At 40.9% G+C, this 15,343-nt stretch overlaps 2 protein-coding genes across 2 annotated transcripts; one reads left to right on the top strand and one right to left on the bottom strand.

Moving 5' to 3' along the window:
- Nucleotides 1-720: 720 nt before the first annotated feature.
- Nucleotides 721-10,160, bottom strand: pnkd (PNKD metallo-beta-lactamase domain containing). The gene is made up of 9 exons (XM_061691794.1): nucleotides 10,006-10,160; nucleotides 9,418-9,533; nucleotides 8,870-8,982; nucleotides 6,608-6,666; nucleotides 6,203-6,295; nucleotides 5,704-5,867; nucleotides 4,531-4,617; nucleotides 3,514-3,629; nucleotides 721-2,273 (listed from the first exon to the last, which is right to left on the bottom strand). Exons 1-9 carry the CDS (start codon nucleotides 10,158-10,160, stop codon nucleotides 2,100-2,102), a joined length of 1,077 nt encoding a protein of 358 aa, XP_061547778.1. The 3' UTR covers nucleotides 721-2,099.
- Nucleotides 10,161-11,715: 1,555 nt separating this feature from the next.
- LOC133410825 (protein lifeguard 3-like) lies at nucleotides 11,716-15,158 on the top strand. The gene is made up of 11 exons (XM_061692388.1): nucleotides 11,716-11,965; nucleotides 12,052-12,119; nucleotides 12,193-12,257; nucleotides 12,348-12,401; nucleotides 12,970-13,020; nucleotides 13,099-13,138; nucleotides 13,253-13,290; nucleotides 13,380-13,467; nucleotides 13,793-13,888; nucleotides 14,014-14,067; nucleotides 15,009-15,158. Exons 1-11 carry the CDS (start codon nucleotides 11,716-11,718, stop codon nucleotides 15,156-15,158), a joined length of 954 nt encoding a protein of 317 aa, XP_061548372.1.
- Nucleotides 15,159-15,343: the final 185 nt, after the last annotated feature.

The following is a 15,343-nucleotide window of genomic DNA, read 5'->3' as shown; positions in this document are numbered from 1 at the left end:
AAACATGGCGCGGGGTACGTGGCTTGGAATATAACAGTTCATACTCTCAAACAAGATTTTAATTGGGATTTGATGCCTGATCCTGGCAAATACATTTAAAAAAAAATAAAAGATACAATCAAATGTTAAAAAAAGAAAAAACTACTCAGAAAATATAAAATATGTGTGATATACAAATGCATGAATTATTATTATTACTGGATGAATATGAAGATGTGTGTCCATACTGTCAAGCAAATTTTCAGGTAAAGTAAGATTTCAAATGTGGCTAGATGACACTCTCTTAATTTGCATTTTTATATGATTAATCAAAAGTACATTCAATTATTTGGTTCCAAGCCCATGCAGAGAATAAACGCTAACCCGCCATCCACTAATTCTATCATTTATGTATTAATCTGCACAAAGATTATTTCAGCTCAATATCACATTTAAAAGTGTATTGCCGCAATGCTCCTTTTACTGTTTGAAGTTGTCCAAGAGTATCATATCCCAATTTATTAAGTTCTGTTTAATGTGACTGAATTGGAAAAGGAATCAAGTCTTTGCCATTTGATAGTGTGGTGTTGTGGTTTGTAAAAGTTTATCTTTTGTAGAAGATCTTATATTTGTTATTTGACTTGAGTGGAGCTGAAGGACTGAAGTCAGCTGTCAGGCAAGAAAGCTCACAAAAGGCAACAAACAGCTTGTACACAGTTTGAATGGAAAAGTTTACTTGAATATTTCCTCATTAAAACATAACCTAAAGTCAAACTGTTTCCCGTGCGGTAGTGTTTTGAACTCAAACATATGCAAATCAGATGTGCAACAGCATCAAACAACCAGAATAACATTTTAGTCAACAGTCACCAGGGGACACTGCTTTCGTTTTTAACGGCAGAAACTAACGGCAGAAAGAAGAATTTCAAGAGATTTCATATCTTCCAGGTTTGTTCTTTCCCATCCCCACAGAAAGAGGCTGCATTACATTATCTTAATGAAAGAGTCAACTGAAATGTTAAAAGCACAACATGATTAGAATGTGCATATTATACAGAGGCATATGCATCACAGTACAATGAACCATCAAATATACAATGTATCAAAACAATGCATGAAGGTTCTTCCCCAAAATGTTCCAGTTTTATAAAAGCATTCCGTTGCGATGGCATGGCATTTTCCTCTTATTACTGCATTATTAAACATGAAATCCAATCTCGTTTCAAAACAACATGTACCATATAAACGTCATAGCTCCAAGTCATGTCTAAAATGAACTACACTTATAACATTTCAGTTAGCTCACACGATCCAGTAGAATGCATGAGATGTGCTGACTGAGGCCCACTGATTATTTATCATTTTCGATTGCTTCATGAGTGAAATGTAAAAGAGGTTGGCAATTAACAGAAGTTTTGGAATATTTTCCCCCCCCTAAATGAATGCAGTCATTTCAATTTCACATAAAAAAGGCTAATATAGCACATAAAAAGAAAGGGTAAAGACCTCCATGTTAAAAAGGGAAAAACATGCATTTGATCATTCCTGCAGAAAACCTTTATCAATACTAATACACATGAACTAATACTAAAGTCCCACTTTACTGAAAGGTAAGCTAATGCAGTATAACAGAAGGTTAGCGATAAAAGAAAGAGGTTAACAATTTGATGACTAAAAAAGGTTGTGCAGGAAACAATAGTCCAATATAACTTAACCCTTTTCTACAGGGTAATCTGGTTGTACCTATGTGTGTATGTGTGTGTGTGTGTGTATATATATATAGAGAGAGAGAGAGAGAGAGAGAGAGAGAGAGAGAGAGAGAGAGAGAGAGAGAGAGAGTGCAAATTGACAGTGCTAAATGTCCCTTCATAAGGGGTGTTCATAAACAATATGATCACAATATGCATATGGAAATGTGACACTTGCTAGTATTATTATAAAATGACATTGAACAGATGACGCGTGAAAGTTGATGGGGGAAAAAACATGGAATGGCCCATACTTGGACCGGTTCTTGACTTTGCATTCTACCGCAAAACTCAACGTATGTTTAACCAGTAGCAACCAAGATAGTATGGCTTCCATCCACTATTCAGTTGTCTTTTTTCAATTCTTTTTAATCATCTCCTGCTGTACTGGTCTTTGCGTTTGCGTAGCACCCCCAGGACGCGAGCCCGAAACAGAGTCCAGTCCTCATCGTCCAGCTGCTTGAGTCCCAGCGCCAGATGGAGCTCTGTACAGTGGCTGCGCAGAAAAGGATTGTACGCCTTCTCGTCTCCAACAGTCGATGGACACTGAAAAGCAAGCAGATGATTTGACTGAATAGATTGAAGACACCACAAAACACCGAGTCAGCAATAACTGCAACTTACTTTTTTTTTTTTAAAGGGTTGTGTTATATTCTAATACCCAAATACTGTACTCAAAAGCCTGAACTCTCAATTCAAGAGCATTTGAATCGATCGAATTTAAAAATGAACACTGCCTGAAGTTGTTCAGTTTTATTTAAAATGTCAAGTGATGTTTTAAACTATAGTTTGCGCTGAAGTTCAAAATATTTGGTGCACTGACGTTTTTAAGTTCCTCGTTATATAGTGTACTCTGTGGTCTAATCAGCCTGTCATCTTCAAAATAATAGAGTCAAGTTGGGGGCCGTAGTAAATAATACATCTTTTATTAACATATTCAAGTGTGCTCTTAATGTTCAACACCTTCAGATGTCTGGGTTGGTGACATTTTTAAGCTTGTCTTGTTTTATAGTGCATTGTGCAGTTTATTCAGCCTATCATCTTCAAAATAACTACAAAGATCCAAGTTGGGGACTGTACTGCATAATACTTTTGTATTACATGTTCGAATGCGCTTCGGTAGTACCACTGATCGATTCATCGGTCGGTTGATTAAATCAGCTGATTTTAGCCCTTTTTAAAATAATCATAATTGTCTGGAGTTTTACCCATTTAAACGTCGATATATTTTTTATTTCTCATGAAACAGCAAATGCTGTTAAGTGTCAGTCACGCAGAATGATGTCCTTGCGCCGTTTGTCCATTATGTGACGCTCTGACTCCATTCAATCCAATAAGCATCCTTCCTGAGCTGATAATGTGGTTTTCCTAGTTCTCGCGTGGTCGTGCATGAACACCGGCAACATTTACAACAACAATGGTGGATTATCGTGTTACGTTCGCGATGCAGAAGCTCGTGAGCATGACGTTTCTTTCGCAGCAAAGTCTTCTGCTCCTCTACTACCATCGTCAGCAACAAGTGGAGATGGAGATGTTTGGAGCTCGTTTTTTTTGTTTATAATACTCATAAACATACAGCTATGGACCAAACAACAAGCGCATAGATATGATCATCTTCTCTTAGCTGTGCAGATTGTATCATGCGACAAGGAGGTGTGACAACAACTAGCAGTTTCACACTGATAGCCCTGACACACTGTACGTAGGTGATAAGGACTTCCTTCGGGAATCTAGAAAATAGAAATCTTTGTGCGGCAGGAAGAGAGCGGCGATGTATCACTCTCACCGTGCACTGCTTCTCGTCTCGTTGCTGCAGCACCCACTGATATTTGTTTTCCCTGGCTGCGTTTCGTGGCTCCACCTCGGCAGCGAACAGCAGATTGTCGACGGCGTACTCGTGACCTGAGGGGTGGCCAGTGTACAGGCATTCATGTGACTCGAAGTTAAACAAGCATTGTCAACCAGCATATTAACACTTAATTGAACTGAAATTGACAGTATTTGTTGAATAATTACAGCTTTGCGTTGAATACAGGAAGTCCTCGAGTTACAACGCACTCGACCTACGACATTTCGACTTTACGACGCCCGTGCCTCGTCCGCCATTTTGTCCCAGCACCATAGTGTTTCTGCTTAGATAGTGCTTGTCTGTGTTTGTGCGGCGGGAGTATCTTTGCATTTTTCGCCCTCCTTTTTTCACACTCTCAGCAGTACTGGTAAGTACAGCATCTTATTTTTTATTTGAATGTATTTTAGTTTCTTTATACGAAGTGTTAACCTTTCCTGCTACGGTCACCTGACCGTGGTCGGGAGACGCAGAGGTTAACTCCCTTCTCTCGTTGCACAGCTGAGCTGGGTGGCGGCAACAATAAAGGCACGAAGCACCGATTTGCTGCTTTAATGGCTTTATTAGCTCCTCTGCACATTCAACGTCAACGGGTCCTCCGCTAATCGCTACTCTTCCCCGGTCGCCGTCACTACACTTGCTACTGTACACACTCACACCGGCGCGTGCACTCCTTCCTCCTTCGCAGTCCCGTCTCCCTCACACATCGACGCACACGCCCACACACACTGAGCTTGCTGTCACAATCACGTGGGACAATACCCGTAACAAGTATTTCGCCGTAATTTTCTACTTTGTAACATTGAAATCCGACTTACGCGGAAATTCGTGTTACGTCGCCAGCGTAGGAACGGAACTCGTTCGTAAATCGAGGACTTCCTGTACAAACTGTGTTTGTGCATATCCACAACACGGTAACATTAATGTGAGTTGTGTGTGCGGCAGCAAGCTTCATACCAGGCCAAAGAAGAGTATCATCATTCAAAGAGCTGACTGTGTCGAGCGATGACAGCATTGTTTTGGCGCTGCCTTCAAACATCCTCCCTTTAAACAACAGAAACACACTTGACTCTCAAGAGTTTTTTTTTTTTTTTATTATTATTACATTTATCTGTTCAGGGTCTTGTAGGCCGTGGCACAGAGGATGAAAACCTCATTGGGGAGGCTAGGGGCAGCAGATGGGACTAAAAAGATGTGAGTACCTCATTTATATTTGCCACTTTACTTTGATTGTTTTTAAATATTGTAGTTAGGGTTGAAACGATTCATCGAATAACTCGAATTATTTGTTTACAAAAAAAAAGTCAAAGCATAATCTCTGCCTTGAAGCTTTTGCAGTGCTAATTTTTCCACACACACACTAATGTTATGGCAGACACACGCATCACTTGGTGTAGAAATAAGTTGGCACGATAGCGGTGTCCCTAGAGGGAAGAGTGTGTAAATGACACAAAACGTCCAAAATTTGGGATCATTTCACACTTCAAATGAAGTCTGGGGTGGTGACAATTTGTCTCCTGCAGAGGCGAACTAACCTACCACAACAACACGTTGCCGATCCAAGGTATCGATGTTATCTTATTTAATATAGCCTACAGTCTGTCAGCGCCATTTAGAATGTATTGTCATGGCCGAATAAGTATCACGTGATCGCATGACACTTCGAGATCGGTGGATGAACGTAATCTTTGTGTGTGTATGGTATCGTCTTTTGAGATTATCGGTGCATACCACTGACAAAACTACTATTAAATGACTTATTTTTCATCTTTATGTGTGGGGTCTGTCACAGATAAAAAAATCTTTTAAGATTTGAAAAATCCTTGTGTGTGTACCAGGCCTTAATTAGTTCTGCTATGCAGTAGATGCATTAAACTTTGTCGTCATCTTTTTTTAAGTGTGGAATGATTCCAAACTTGGGACATTTTCTATCTTTTACAGACTCTTTTCTCATGGCTTACCGCCATCGTGCCAACTTATTCCTACACAGGGTGGTGCATGAGTCTGCAGTAATATTAGTCCATGTGGAAAAAGGATCACTGCGAAGCTTCAAGGAAGAACTTTTGCTTTGACTTTTTTTTGTAATCACATTATTTGATTTATCGAATTAATTGTTTCAACTCTACTTACCGCATCCGGAGAGGAACACCAGGTCACCAGAGAAAAGGCTTGAGGGAGCACCGAGTGGCCGGCCATCCAGCAGGTAGATCATGTGGCCCACTGTGTGTCCTGGCGTAAAGAGGGCCTTAAAGTGCAAACACCCGACAGTTACCGAGTCCTTGTGTGACAGAGGGCTGACAAGACACAAAGAAAACAATGGTACACTATCAACATTGAAGACATTATATCGCACACATGGCACCTCGGATGAGGAAATGGAATTAAATTTGTTATTATTCAGCACGGTAACTGGGAAGCAGACACCACCAGTGCAAAAAAAGAGCCTGAAAATGAAACAATTACATTGTCTCCCTTATCAACAAACGCAGTTACAACCTGCACTGAAGTACAGTTTATCAGACCATAATAATTCACTTGAAGTTAGCTGTTCCGTGGTGTGTTCCTACAGAGAGAACTCTGTGCGTGCACTCTGTTCATGTATTGCTAAATTGAGGAAGCTGTAACTTACTGTGTCAGGCCAGGAATGTTATCAGCTGCATTTCCATAAACTTTACACGAGCCATGAAGCCTTTTCAGTAATTTGTTTCCCCCACTGTGATCCCTGCAGATAACACAGACAGCAGCAACTGCATGCGGTGATTTGACTCGACAAATCCCTTAAACATGTCGAGTTGATTTGTGGAGAGCAAGCATATTTGATCAAATTTGATATATTCTAAGCTCACTGGGGGTGGTAAACCTATAAAGCTTTATAGTGTACAGTGTACACACTACATTGACACGCAATTTAGTTAATCATTTTGTGGTTGGAGACAGTTATTTTAGGGATAGTGCTTTTCCAATTTGCAGTGTATACTATTTATCCACATTATTTTTTACAGTACAATGTTAAAAATAACATTGAAAAACTCACCAATGTTTGTGTGTACAGAGGATGGCTTCTAGCATCACCCCCTCCTCCTCGAGGACTCTCTAAAAGTTGGGAAAGATGTTATAACCTTCACTGACTAGCAAATTATTCAGTTATTGAATCTATACAATTAAATATGAATAACACTCCATCCATCCATTTTCTAACAGGGCTCCTCATTATCATCGCAGATTGAGCTGGAGCTGATCCAAGCTGACTAGGACGAGAAGCTGGTAACCAGTAACATTTTGGCAGGGCGTGTGATTTATGCTCACTTGTGGCAGACAAACGCATTACATGTAGTGTACAGTACACCTTCCTTCACATTGTTATTCACGGAGTTGAACTAGCATTAGCGGTAGCCACAATTTTGCTCACACTGGTCAGATGACTGTCACCGGAAAGATTAGTCCAATAGCACGCAGTTGGAGGACGCTTGCTAAAGAAATTAATATTCAATCTAGGGTTAAATTTTCTAAAATGAACTTAAAACATTTATTCCATTAAGTTTGGTAGCACTGTGAGCTAATATGGCTATATCTGAACTGGAGGCACAAACTCAATGTATCACTACGGGCCCAAGTATCAATGTCTGATTTTTAACAATACAAATGTAAGATAAAAATTAAATAGAGCCAGAGGTGGGTAGTAACGCGCAACATTTACCCCGTTGCATTTACTGAAGTAACATTTTGTAAACATTTTGTAAACTGTACTTTAAATGCACCGTACTTTTGACTTTTACTTGAGTATTTATGTGAAGGATCGCTACTTTTACTCCGTGACAATGATCGACATGCCGTTCGCTACCTTTATTTATCCATTCTTGCGTGTGCGCGTCTATTTTTAGACTCCATCTTCGACTTTCACATAGGGTGCCCATTGCGCCAATCACTAATGTCATTTGAATCCAATTCACCAATCAGACGACACAAGGCAATCACATGAGCACGCACATAGCCTTCGTGAGCCAATCAAAATAACTCATTTTGGGGGGAAAAAAAAAAAAAAAAAAAAAAGAGTGGCGCGAGCGTGTTTACTTTAAACTCCAAAAAACAACAGCTTTGTCATGCAGCTCTTCAATTGTGACTGCCCAAACTTGGCTATTTCAGCCCACTTCTAACGAGAAAACACCTTGCGGTAAGTTGCAGATGTTTCTATTGTTGTTTTGGCAGTGATATGGCAAAATTTGCCCCATCATATGGTGTCGCACATGCACACACAAGCTAAGTCTGTTCAGCAAACAGCTTTTTCCTCAAATCATTTCAGTGAATAAAGCAAATAATGTTTCTGTTGGGCGGCACGGTGGACGGCTGGTTAGAGCGTCAGCCTCACAGTTCTGAGGACCGGGCGTCAATCCCCGGCCCCGCCTGTGTGGAGTTTGCATGTTCTCCCCGTGCCTGCATGGGTTTTCTCCGGGCACTCCGGTTTCCTCCCACATCCCAAAAACATGCATTAATTGGAGACTCTAAATTGCCCGTAGGTGTGACTGTGAGTGCTAATGGTTGTTTGTTTGTATGTGCCCTGCGATTGGCTGGCAACCAGTTCAGGGTGTACCCCGCCTCCTGCCCGATGATAGCTGGGATAGGCTCCAGCACGCCCGCGACCCTAGTGAGGAGAAGCGGTTCAGAAAATGTATGGATGGATGGATGGATGTTTCTGGAGGGCCTAATGCATGTGGTGTTGGTTTTTGGGCAGTTAAAAATTTAAATGGTGGCAGGTCTGTGTCTGTTATATATTTTTTTATTTTATTTCATGTTCATGCTATGATTTAAAAAAAAAATATCAGAAGTTACTCACAAGCTACTCTTTTCTTATGCAAGTAAATATTTGGATGACTACTTCTTACTTTTACTTGAGTCATATTATTCTAAAGTAACAGTACTCTTATTTGAGTACAACATTTGGCTACTCTACCCACCTCTGAATATAGCATGGGTACACATACTTCATTTGTATCATGTATTTTTCTCATTATAAGCAAGGCCAGGTTTTTCCATTGTAACAACTTTACACCAGCGGGAAAAAGCACCAGGGTACTTTTTTGTTCGGTAGCTTAGCAACCATTGCCAAATATGGCCTGGCGCCATGTGTTACCTTGTGTTTTTTATTGTTACCTTGAACTTGGTTATGTGTTACCCCATGAAAACCAAGTGCAGTGTTTAAGTGCCTTTATCGTTTTGCAACAAAAATTATACTTGGAAAGGTTGTGTTGCTTTCCACATAGCAGTAAGCTCACAATATAGAAACTTCGGAAACAGTCACCTGAACAGTTTGAGGGTCTGCTGGGTCTACAACTGCCGCGACACCAGAGGTAGTGTCAACTATGAGATAGCTGTAGTTGTCTGACAGCACAGAGATGGGGATGATTTTCATACCTGTAGGGATTGCAAAGGACAAAATGCATACTTAATCATCTATTGCTGGATAGAGCTCTCCATTCATTTTCTATAGCACCTCATTAAGGCCGCAGGTGAGCTGGAGCCTATCTCTGCTGACTTTGGGATGCAGGGAACACCCTGGACTGGTCGGTATCCAATCACATATTGACAAACAACCAATAACACTCACATGCACACTTATGGGCAATTTTAAGTCTTCAATGCACCTAACATGCATGTTTTCGGACTGTGAGAGGTAGCTGGAGTACCTGGAGATAACGCACACAAGCACACGGAGAACATGCATACTCCACGCAGAAAGGCCGGAGCCAAGAATCAAGGTCTGCGAGGAAGATGCACTCAGCATTAGTCCACCGTATTGCCCTTGTCAGCTTTAACCTAAACGAAACATGTCGACATTCCGTGTCATACCAGTAAACTGCACAGGCAGAACCGTGGAGTGTCCAGTCGGGTAGCGTTCCCGGGCTTTCCTCATTTGCCTCTTGTAAAACATGTAGCCGAGACTGGTCTTGGTGTACAGTGTGTATCTGGGCCAGGAACCACGAAAAGAAAAATATTAGCGTTGGATGTTAATGGGAAAAAAAAGAATAAAATGTGGACAAAGTAACATGTAATGCATAATTATAATACCTCTGTTGAAAATGTGTCAATATCTTACACCAAAATAAACTATATGTGGCAGCACTACTCCTGATTACTTTAGTAGTACTACTACTACTACTACAATATTATTGTCACGTTACATTACTGTTTGCTATGGTAATACTGATTACTGTTCGACCTTCGGGTGTCAAAAATGAATACGACAAAGCATAGAGTGAGTTAGTAGCTTAAAATAGCTGCTGCGACTAACTTTAAACGTAAAAAAATCTTCACATAATGTTGTTTAATGACCTCGGAGGTAACGCTAGATGTTGCTATGCTAAAACCAATCAACCAGACGAACACACGAGATTACAATTCAACATTTCCGCGTGCTTTAAATTAGACTAAACTTACGCGATTCGGAATAATGGCTTCTCTGTGCGAGCCATTATCTTGCTAATTACTTTCCTCCACAGCAGTTGTCCGGTGCGTCTGAAACGAACAAATAAACATAGCGAGACGAAGGATGCGATGACAGTAATCGGAAGGATCCAGTCAGGAAGCGCCATCATGTCTGAGCCAGGAACAGCGTGATGACGTCAACGCAACGCGCCATACGTGCAAAAATTAAATAGAAAATAAAATAAAAATACAAAACGGAAAGCTTTGTTTGTTTTTAAACACGTTTTAGAGTGTATTTTACTGTATAGTATTCTTTTCTTGACACTTTCTTATTTTTATTTTTATTTTTGATTTTTTATTTCAGCTCTACATGCAGAACACGGTTGGTATGGTGGTGCTAGAATCTTAGAAGAATTGCTCGAGGTCTTCCTCAACACTTACACTGCTCTGATCCTGCGAGAATGTCAGGTCTCTTTTGCCTTTATTACATTTTTATTATTTGAAATAGACTGCCGCCATGAGAGAATTAGACTTGTGATTCACCACTCCAAAAAAAAAAAAAAAAAAAAAGTTTTCCTCGAGACCAAATGTGTCTTTAAAAAGAATGTATATGTGCAACAGGAGCACCCTGCAAATGACACAGTGTTGACTGGACGAGTGTACCTTACAAAGCACATATCCTATGACACTGAGGACATTATATTGAGGTGCACATTTTGGAGAGAGGAGAGTGTAGGAGACACAGTGCAGACAAGGCAGGTATGGAACCTCATATTTGTTCTTATGCTTTATATTAGCTTGGCAGTCTACCTTATGTACTTATATATATCGTATACTGTATATGTTTGCATAAAGGTGGTTAATCTTTGCTGTGTGCTTTTAATTGCAGTTTGACAATAACAGCACCAGTAATGAATGTGACTGATGACAATAACAGGCTGCTATCTACTGTTTAAAGTCTTTGTAAAGTGAAAATAAATGTCTTCTGAATTTGACACGCCACAGAGAAGAGTGTTGTTAATCAATCAATCAATCAATCAATCAATCAATCAATCAAATACCAGTTGTACGACCTGGAAAAAGAGATGCTACAGTACTTTGTCTTTCTTATGCCTATGCATAACTACATGTTTAAGCTGGAAAAATATATCCGCTTACAGCCTACGGTGGCTGGAGCATACAACCCCTGGCTAAAACTGTGCAATCACCGTTCCTGGAGGATGATCATTGAACTGTTTGATTTTGGAGAAAGAAGACAAATCACTGATGTGCCACAAAACAATTTTTATTGAAAATACCACTTTTCTGGCATTAAGAAACACTCAACTGTAACCTACGGTGGCTGTCATGTGAGACTTAAAAAAACAAAAAAACAATTGCCTCACTTTTCCGCCCTCTCTCCGTGACAAGTGCGCACTCACGCTGCGACGAGGCACTCTATAACAGCCAAGCCAGCCTTCAGCCCCCAGTCCACATGCTGACTGTCAAGTTGAACTTTAAAAAAAATAATAAAAAAATTCTCCATCCTCGCTAGTCCGCCTAGTTCTCTCTGTCACGTGCATGCACTCACGGCGCAACAACGAGGCGCTCTAAAGTGGCCACGCCAGCGGACTATCCGAAGGGAAGATGCATTTTCTGGGTGTAGGCATAGCTAGCTAACCAACTGCATGTCGAAACAAACAAACCTCTGAATTGACTTTTCAGGGTGTTTAAGGTCCAACCATGACATCTAAATTAGATAATCCTCCACCCTATGAAGACGCACTGCAACATCCCAAGTACGAGCCCTACCACCTGCAGCATGGTTCAGCTGACCCGCCGCCTCCATCCTACAGTCCTGGCCCTGACATGTACGCCGGCCCTCCTGGCTACTGGAGCCAGGGCGGCATGCGGGCAGCGCCTGGCCTCTCTCCATCTGGGATGCCCACCACAATACCCACTCTGTCTGCCGGGGTGCCCGCAACCAACCCAAGTGAGGGCGAAATGTCGCCGTGCAGTGGATCGCACCTTGTTTTATTTGTGCACGCTAATACATGTTCTCTTCTCCTAACTTTGCAGGAGAAATGGAGGGTTTTCTGAGCTCGCAGTGGGAGAGTACATCTGTTCGACATGCTTTCATCAGAAAGGTGGGGGTGCTCATTTTGTACAGCTGATCTTGTTATTTCTAAAATGGGGCTGTTTTGTGTGCTTGTTTGCCAGGTGTACTTAATTTTAGCAGCTCAGCTCACTGTTACCTTTTCGGTTGTGGCAATCTTTACATTTGTGTAAGTGTCGACACGATACATGCTTTAAGACCCTGGTGGGGGCATGCAGTGTCTGCTTTCTGAGTGGTCTCTATATCTACGCTTCTGTAGAGATCCTGTGAAGATGTTTGTCATCAGGTATCCTGGAATCTACTGGGCATCCCTGTGAGTTACGGAATTGTTACATTATCAGAGATTCTATGTACAGGCATACAAATTAATTATTAATCGAGGCAACTTAGTCAAAATGGAGTTCGCTATTTGGCTGTAACCAGCAGAGACGCTGTTGACAGGTTAATTTTACCTTCTGCTATCGAGTGGAAGAGCATTTAATTGTTCGGGCTGTCACTATACGTCGGTGGCATAGATAGATGACCAAAGCTCCATGATTTGTAGGAATTTTTTTTTTTTTTTTTTTAAATCAATTAAGTGATTTAATGATCTCTCAAATGCACTGTGGCACAGTGGTGGGAAATCACTAGTCTAAAGAACAAAATTAGGTTGTCCTATGGGAAGTTGAACATTTAAAGGCAGCATAACACCATTCAATATATCACAGCATTGATCCATCTCCCATCCCATTCAATTATTTGAAAATACAGTACAACAATTAATTGATGTTTTAGGCCCCTCCCCAATAGTAAATATAAAGGAATGCAGTGAATGCAGTCAATCCCTATTTGTAACAGGTTGTTATGCAAAGAAACAATTTCAGTGTTTTGTCTCTCCATAGGGTGGTTTACTTCATGGTTTACTGCATTCTCATCTGCTGTAAAGAGCCAAGGTACCATGCCCCTTAAAAGTTAGAATTGGTTATGAGTTTGTATTTATGTACTGTATGTATTCATTACAATGTGTGTAGGAGGCGCTTTCCATGGAATCTAGTGTTGCTGGGAGTATTTGTGAGTATTGTTGCCGTTTTTTTGGTTTTTTTTTTTGTCCAGCAGAGCCAAAACAAAATGCAAATGTGATGTAAATGTAAAACCTATGACTTATTTCTGAGATTTTCTCTGCAGACTGTTGCCCTGTCTTACATGTCTGGAACAATCTCAAGGTTTGCTATGACTTTTTAACACCTCCACACAGCACATTTTCATCATCACGTATGATTTGGTTTTAATCACCTTATGTATCTTATTCCAGCTATTATGAAACAAAAGCAGTCTTTCTTGCCATGGGAATAACAGCCTTAGTTTGTGTAACTGCCACAGTCTTCTGCTTTCAAACCAAGGTAGATGGAAGTAAAAAGAATGTCTGTGTGGCTCAGCAGCCTGTGGCTTGTCACACAAAGTCTTTGTTGTCAGTGTAAAAGAACGCCTTTGTCTCGCATTACAACTGTGAACCGTGTTACTTTTAAATATTCATGAGATTTTTGGGAAAGATGTGAATCCATCTTTCTGTCTGATGCAACTGAGATGAAAACAAATGTCACATCTTTGCTATAGAGAACTCTGTATCCACTCTTCGAAAGGTTTATGCCTCATTATAACACATATCCGAATGTGTCTTCAAGCCGTTCACTTTTATGCTGCCATTTGAATTGCTTCCCATCCCAGGTTGACTTCACTTCCTGCGGGGGATTTCTCTGTATTGCTGCCATTCTGCTCCTCATCATCGGGACTGTGACAGCTATCGTGCTCTCCTTCCACTATGTAAGGGCTTCTTTGAGAAAGGATTCTGTCTACTCATGTTTCTCTGTGAAGAAAGCAGCCACTCAGCAGGGTGCGTCCGTGTGACCAATTAACAATTCAGGCTTTTTTCTTGTGACACTGAACAGGTGCCTTGGCTTCATATGCTCTATGCTGCCATTGGAGCCATCGTTTACACCTTGGTGAGTTCCACGATTCACTCTGTTCAGTTTGCAATTTGTTATAAGTCCCTGTATAGTGAAAATAAATGTCTTCACAATTTGACACACCGACAAGAAGTGTTATTAAAAAAACCTGCCGATGAATGATTACTTTTTTTTTTTAAATCGAGTATAGAAAATAAGCTTTCAGTACATAAGGTGCAGAAAACAATGTTCTCGCTGCTCTCAAACGCTGTGGGCGTGTCCGCTAAATGCACTCAAACCACACCCTCATAAAAGTTTGAGCCACGAAAATATATTCGCTAAAAGGCTCTCGTGGGTGGAATATACCCCACCGATTCGTTGCATGCCTTTTCCACGGCACGACGAGGTGCTCTAAACCAGCCACGTTAGCGCAAAGCCCCGGTCCGAGCGCTAGTTGAGAAAGTCAGGCTTAAAAAAAAATCCTCCGTGGTTGCTCTTCTGTCATTCTGTGTGTAACATGCACACACTCACGGCCAACAACGAGGCACTCTAAAGGGAAGTTGTGCAGTATTTTTGCGATTAAGGCATAGCAAGCTAGCTGCATCTTATAACTGCACCGGACAACCGCTGATACGAACGAAGCCGCTCCAGTTCTTATACAGTGGGGGAGGGACGACACATACCAGTTTTAGCCATGCCCCCCCCCACCTCCCAAACAAAAATAATCAGTAAAAACTGAAATGGTGTAAAACTATTTAATGCTCTATCTCCACGATTGAGTAATATGTAGCTCTCAGTCTTTGCACACGTTTTCAGCAATTTCAAATGTATTCAGAAACCTCTGAATTCACTTTACAGGGTCTTAAATCTGTGTTTTATGCTGGGACCAAGTGAGAATACTATTTCACCTCAATGAAAAATGTTCGTACATCTTTTAGGGCCTTTTCACTTTCCTTCTTTTAAGATGACTATACTCTGTTGTATTTCCTCCATGTTAGTTTTTAGTATACAACACGCAGCTTCTCATCGGAAACCGGGAGTTGGCGATAAGCCCAGAAGAGTACGTTTACGGAGCATTGTCTCTCTACATTGACATTGTTCACATTTTCCTCTTCATCCTCCAAATTAGTGGTTCTGCTGCTGAATAAGCTCTGGAAAGAGCTCAACACGCCCCCCTGGAGTTTGGACTGACATTATATTGTAAAGAATAGCTTAACTATTGTAAAGAATGTTCCATTGGCAGGAGTAAATGTTTTGTTGTCCTCACTGTTTTGCCGCCAACACTTGTGCACTTTAGGTAATTGCTTTTGTATATGAAGTGAGACAGCTGACA

The sequence above is a fragment of the Phycodurus eques genome, chromosome 12, assembly GCF_024500275.1.
Source record: "Phycodurus eques isolate BA_2022a chromosome 12, UOR_Pequ_1.1, whole genome shotgun sequence".
Taxonomy (NCBI): Eukaryota; Metazoa; Chordata; class Actinopteri; order Syngnathiformes; family Syngnathidae; genus Phycodurus; species Phycodurus eques.
Note: the sequence above shows the minus strand (reverse complement) of the source record. Positions and strands in the feature narration are given on the sequence as shown.